Source organism: Vigna umbellata, chromosome 1, assembly GCF_029865625.1.
Source record: "Vigna umbellata cultivar VRB3 chromosome 1, Vumbellata_1.0, whole genome shotgun sequence".
In the NCBI taxonomy this organism is placed as follows: Eukaryota; Viridiplantae; Streptophyta; class Magnoliopsida; order Fabales; family Fabaceae; genus Vigna; species Vigna umbellata.
The window spans coordinates 20550250-20556514 of NC_142165.1; the positions used below are offsets into that span (position 1 = coordinate 20550250).

General features: G+C 33.5%; 1 protein-coding gene across 1 annotated transcript; it reads right to left on the minus strand.

Moving 5' to 3' along the window:
• Nucleotides 1-419: 419 nt before the first annotated feature.
• Nucleotides 420-3904, minus strand: LOC124826764 (receptor-like protein EIX2). Its single transcript, XM_047299692.2, has 2 exons — nucleotides 1274-3904; nucleotides 420-719 (listed from the first exon to the last, which is right to left on the minus strand). The coding sequence occupies exon 1, from the start codon at nucleotides 3889-3891 to the stop codon at nucleotides 1315-1317; it is 2577 nt and encodes an 858-aa protein (XP_047155648.2). The 5' UTR covers nucleotides 3892-3904; the 3' UTR covers nucleotides 420-719; nucleotides 1274-1314.
• Between the last annotated feature and the right edge of the window lie 2361 nt (nucleotides 3905-6265).

The window sequence follows — 6265 nt, forward strand, 5'->3', positions numbered from 1 at the left end:
TGTTATTTCTTCCATAGCTGCAGGAAGCCCAATTTGGATGGATCTGCAACTATCTGTTTGTCTAAAAAGTGATTTTATTGCATTAATGGATGTCCAATGGAATATTGCCTCAACTTATTCATTTAATTCTTTGCCAAACAATATTTTATCCACATATTTTTTTTATCTTGCATAATCGATAGAATAAGTCCGACTTGCAACGTAAAAGTCGCAATGCCATAAACAACGGAATGTCTACTAAACATTCAAATTTACAACGAAATTCTTAGGTGAAATTCAAATATTCAAATTTACAAGGAAATTCAAACGTTGTTTCATCAAATAATGTATTTCGTGAATGATCATCACATTATTAACTTTTAAAAAAAATTATTGAAACTGCCACCTATATTTAGTGCTTTGATATTAAGAAAAGCTAATACGGAAAGATCCACTTTTGCCATATAAAACATACAACATATACTTTCACTTAAATGCTACAAAGATCAACACCCTTATATATATAACAGTTTTGCATAACCCATAACAAACGGAAACAAAGAATAAAGTTGAAAAGCATCACTGTAACTTAAAGAGAAAACAAAATACAGCAACTATTAATAATAACCAAATTTAAATATTAAGTTCATCACTGCTGACATTGCTTGTAAGAATTACACCACCATGTTCTCTTCTCCTAAGCTTCATGACTCCTTTCCTTTTTGATGAATGAAAAATACCTACGATATAATAATGAAAGAATTTTATAAGAATAACTAAATTAATAGGAAAGGCTTCATTATCATTATCATATAAGTTAGCAACTTAAAATTTTTAATACACCATAAAACATCTTAAATTCATATTTCTTCTTTACATTATTCTAATATATTTTCACTTTTAAAACCATTGTTTTTCATCGACCCAATTTTGATAAGAAAATAAATTGAACTAAAATAAAGAAAATTGATTTACTCACTCACTCTAGTTTAACAACTTAAAAGATAATAGAATTTACCAAAAAAAAACCCTTAAAAGTTAAGATACCGCTATGACATATGTGAGTTGAGAAAACTAATATATGGTTTTCATTCTAAACTAAATTCACTTTTATTAATATATGTTTACAAATAAGTTAGATATAAATATTACTATAATTTAAAAACATATAAAGAATAATCAATAATTAAAAAATAATTGAAGAACTTAAGTATATATAGTTTAGTAATGGTGAAGAACAAACTATTATTAAAGATAAATTCAAATAAAATTTGTATAAATTTTTTTTACTGACCTGTATTATTGTGCAATTTCTTTGAATTTAATGAAAGGGATTCATGTTGACGACCACCACGACCTGAACTTTTTGTTTAAGAAAATAACACAACAAACTCCCAAAAAGCCTGTGACAAATCCGGATTCCATTCCGATATAAAACCATGGCAAAAATTCAGATTGATTTTCGTCTTTGTCTAAAAGCTGTGTGTTATTATCATCCTGAAAGCAGATTTTGGTAAGTGGGGGTCCACAAAGATCATGATTGCCCATGTAACTAAGTGCACTGAATCCCTGAAGTTGTGTGCCTAATGGTATTTTGCCTGTTAAATCATTGAATGACAGGTTCAAGTAACTCAAAAAGGACAATGTGGATAAGCTCTGAGGAATTTCTCCCCCAAGTTGGTTTGTTGAAAAATCGAGGGATTCCAAGTTTTTCATATTTCCAATCTCATTTGGTATTTCTCCTGCTAACTTATTGTTGGATAAATTCAAGGAATGCAATACAATGAGACTAAACATCTGTGGAGGTATTGTTCCGGACAAATTGTTACTTGACATATCAATTAAGGTCATAAAATGTAGGTTTTCTTCATATTCTAATATTTGACCTTTAGTAACCAATTCTAGACTGTCATCGTTGAAGTAGTAACGACCAGGACTTGATGAAGGAAATTGAAAAGAAAGTTTGTGGCGTGAGACATTGTTGATAAGTAGGGTTTTGATATTACCAAAGCAAGTGGGTATATCACCGGAGATAGTGTTTTGTGCAATATCCAACACAATGAGGGAAGACATTTCACATATTTGTGGTGAGATTTTACCACTAAAATGATTGGACCTTAATTGGAGAGCCAATACACCTTGAGATATCCAATCTGGTATGTTCCCTGATAAGTGGTTATTGCGAACGTTAAAGACCAACAGAGAGTGACAATTATGCAATGACAGAGGAATCTGACCATGTAGTTTATTCTCATGCAAATGGAGTGAGGTGAGATTAGATAAGAAGCCCAGTGAAGGAGGTATCTTTCCTGATAGATTATTGCTTCCCAAGTGAACAGCAACCAAAGATTTCCAATTCTTCCAACAATTCGTAAGCCCTCCAGATATATTATTCAATGATATGTCCAAATACAACAAATTGTTTTTCCCATTCGACACATTATGACCACATAAGAGGGGAGACAATTCTCCTGATAATGAATTATTTGATAATGAGACAAAAACCACATTTGGTGATATTTGAGGCAAGCAACCTTTCAAACCATTTGATGATATGACAATGAATGTAGAGTTCAACAACACATTTGACATGTCCCCGTCTATCAAATTGCCTTGTAATTCGAGTTCAATCACTGATGATAACAAATTCCAAAATTTGTCTGGAGCCTCAAATGATGAATCCCATATAGTTAATCTTTCAAGTGATCGCTGTGTATAGAACCACGCAGGAAGGTTGGGATTTGAAAACCCAAGTACTAATTCCTCAAGTTGAAAAGGTGGAATCCAATCCGAGTCAAAATCAAAGGTTAACCCGACATATGAGTATATGCCCAGTTCCTTTAACTTTGACAATTTGGCAAAATTTCTTTCAGTCACAACTCCTGTCAATGGATTTGAGCCAACAACCAAGGTAATCAAGGTTGATAGATTTCCCAAATTTGTGGGAATAGATCCTGAAAATTTGTTTACTCCAAGAATAAGAGTTTCTAAATGTTTGAAATGACCTAACCAATCTGGAATGGGTCCATCAAAGTTATTGTCTTCCATGTTCAGGAATTCTAGTTCTCGAAGATTTAACAAGTCCTTAGGTAGATGTCCTATTAGAGAACTTGAGCTAAGGTCTAACTCATAAATACCACAACTAAGATTGAATAACCACTTAGGCAACTCTGAGTTAAATTCATTTGCAGAAAGACTAAGAAATTCGAGTTTAGTAAAATTAGCATACTGGAGAGACAAGCTCAAGTCTTTAAGTTGACAAGCACGCATACTGAGGAATGAAAGTGATGGAAGCATAGTCACTAATTGAAGCCAATTAGTTTCCATGCTAAGATCATTATCACGGAGGTTAAGATATTCCAGTGAGGAAATGTAGGGAAGCCATTGAAGGCTATTGATAACAAGATTCCAGTTAAGTGATAAATCAAGATGACGAAGGGTTGAAGAGTTGACACACAAACGAGGAGAAGTAGGTATAGATAGATTATGACAATTATGGTTATGCCGATAATCAAAGTGTAATGCTAAGAAGTCATTGTTTCTCAAATTCAAGTATTCTAAAAATTCCAACTCCACTAACAACAAGGAGAGACGAATGGAACCTGTAAGGCAATGTGATTTATCTTCTTCGTCCCTGTAAATTGGAAGAGTTGTAGAACATAGGAGAGAGATTCCAATGACTCTATTAGTGATGTTGCTACATATGACTCCTTTCCAATGACAACAATCTAGTTGAGTTGTCCATGAGGAAAGGACACCTGAGGGGTCTGTAACTCCTTGCTTGAAGTTTAAGAGACCATGCATGTCCTGTTGGTTGCAATGAATATTGAAGCTGCAAAAGGCAGTGTTGAAGATGATTCCGCATAGCAACCATACAGATATGATTGCATTTTGAGAGGGAGATGTATTCATGATTGGAAGAGAAATGAAGGGCTGATGGCATCTAATGGAGAGAAACTCTATTTATAATAATTGGGGCGGTTTACCCAGTAATTATCAGATTAAGAGTTATTATATATCTTTCATAATTTTAATAAGATGTCTTAAAAATAAAAGCATAATGAAAATATTCATTTTTAAAATAAATAATAATTATTTTTAATCCGAAATAATTATACTTTCAGAGGGTAAGATTATTATTATAAAAGATGCTTTTTTGTTTTAAATCTTTAATGTAATGCCATATTTACAACTTTAATATTAAACTGAAATAATTTGTTACGATTTAGTTATTTGCATTTAACGATGTTGGAGTTTGCCATCTGATAATATAATGAAATATTGTGTTATACAAGAAAATATAGAATTTTGTGTTAAAGATCGTGACTAGAGAAACCGATCGTGACATTGCTTGACCAAATGTGAGCCCTATCCTACGGCATCCATTTTGGAAACACATATTCAAATCAAAGATTAATTATGCATCGATCGTGTTCACTCCTTACTTAAAATATTACTAAATATTTTAATATTTAATAGTTTCATTTAGGTATATATATTTTTAAACAAAATATTTAATTTATAGAAACACGTGCAACGGTTTGAAATGAAACAGAAATTTTTTATGTTCTTATTAAGAGATAAGATTTAAACTTTTTATATTTTTTTTTGTTTTCGTGGTTAAAAAACATTATAAGTTGTAATTTTTGTAATTTCCTTATTTTGACTAATAACACCTACACAGAGGGTTAATAAATAATTTTTAAAATTAAAAAGATAAGGAATTAAAAATGAAGTAACCAAAATAAAGTAACTTAAAATATATTTAACTATAAATATAATTTTATGTAACTTAAGTTTTAGTAATTGAATATTTTAATATATAATTTATATTGTGGTGAAAATTTGTAAAAATTAATTCTAATATATAAGTCATATTTCAAACTTATAATAAATAAATTTTATTGTTATAAAAACTTATTTAAATTATTTAAAATTTTTATAATGACAAATGATTTAAGAACTTATTAAGCTCCTAAATACACATAAAATATCTCAAAACACAAAAAAGAAAATTAAATAATACTCTTAATCTTATTATGAGAACACTAGTGCAGAATTGGCCTTTAACGTCACCCAATAGACGTCGGTCCACCAAAATCCCAATGTAAATAATTGACCGTTGACATAAATGTAAATAATTGAGTGTGGAGACGTTCGTTCTGGAGGGGGACGAACGTCTACAATATTATAGACGTCCGGCCCCTCTAACGGACGTTCAAAAGGCTGACGGGGGAGTTGAAGAGTTGATTGCTTCAGCCTTTTGAACGTCCGTTCTGGAGGGGGCCGGACGTCTACAATATTATAGACGTCCAACCCCATCCAGAACGGACGCTCAAAAGGCTGAAGCAATCAACTCTTCAACTCCCCCCGTCAGTCTCTTGAACGTCCGTTCTGGAGGGGGTCGGACGTCTATAATATTGTAGACGTCCGGCCCCCTCCAGAACGGACGTTCAAGAGACTGACGGGGGGAGTTGTAGAGTTGATTGCTTCAGCCTTTTGAACGTCCGTTCTGGAGGGGGCCGAACGTCTATAATATTATAGACGTACGGCCCCCTCCAGAACGGACGTTCAAAAGGCTGACGGGGGAGTTGAAGAGTTGATTGCTTCAGCCTTTTGAACGTCCGTTCTAGAGGGGGCCGGACGTCTATAATATTATAGATGTTCGGCGCCCTCCAGAACGGACGTTTAAAAGAAGGACATATATACCAAATCACGAACCCGCGAGGAGTTACGCGAACCCGTGAGAGTTCCCTCTACGCCTTGCATTTCCAGGTTGGTTTTTATCTGTTTTGGACCATTTAATCTTACTTTTATTCCGATTAAATTGTTCAGTGATGAAATATCTTTCATTTGGACCGATTAAAAATCACTTTCGGTGCGTTTTGGTGCAGTTTGTTGCGTGTTCTTGGGCGGCGTTTTTTGGCCTACGTTTTAGGTCGTGCACTCCTCCATTTCCCTCCATTTTCATTTCGAATCTGCTCTTCAAGTTAGTTTCTTCGTTAATAATTTTTTGACAGGGTTTTGTGTATGCATGTTTTTGACGTGTTATTATAATTTTCATTGAGTGACCCTTAGACGTCTGACAGTGCACAAACAGACGTCCAAACCCCGTAACCCTAAATAACTCGTTCAGCCATATAGACGTTCGTTCCGACACAACATACGTCTGGTTAACGTCACCCACAAAGATGTCGGGTGCATGTCGGACGTCAAAAGGCCAAAATAACAGACGTCTAAAGCCCTTTCTGCACTAGTGGAAATATTATTGCTTTCACTGTTAATA

What these genes read in the sequence shown, in the direction of transcription:
- LOC124826764 (XM_047299692.2), bottom strand. Translation starts at nt 3,891, where the DNA reads ATGAATACATCTCCCTCTCAAAATGCAATCATATCTGTATGGTTGCTA.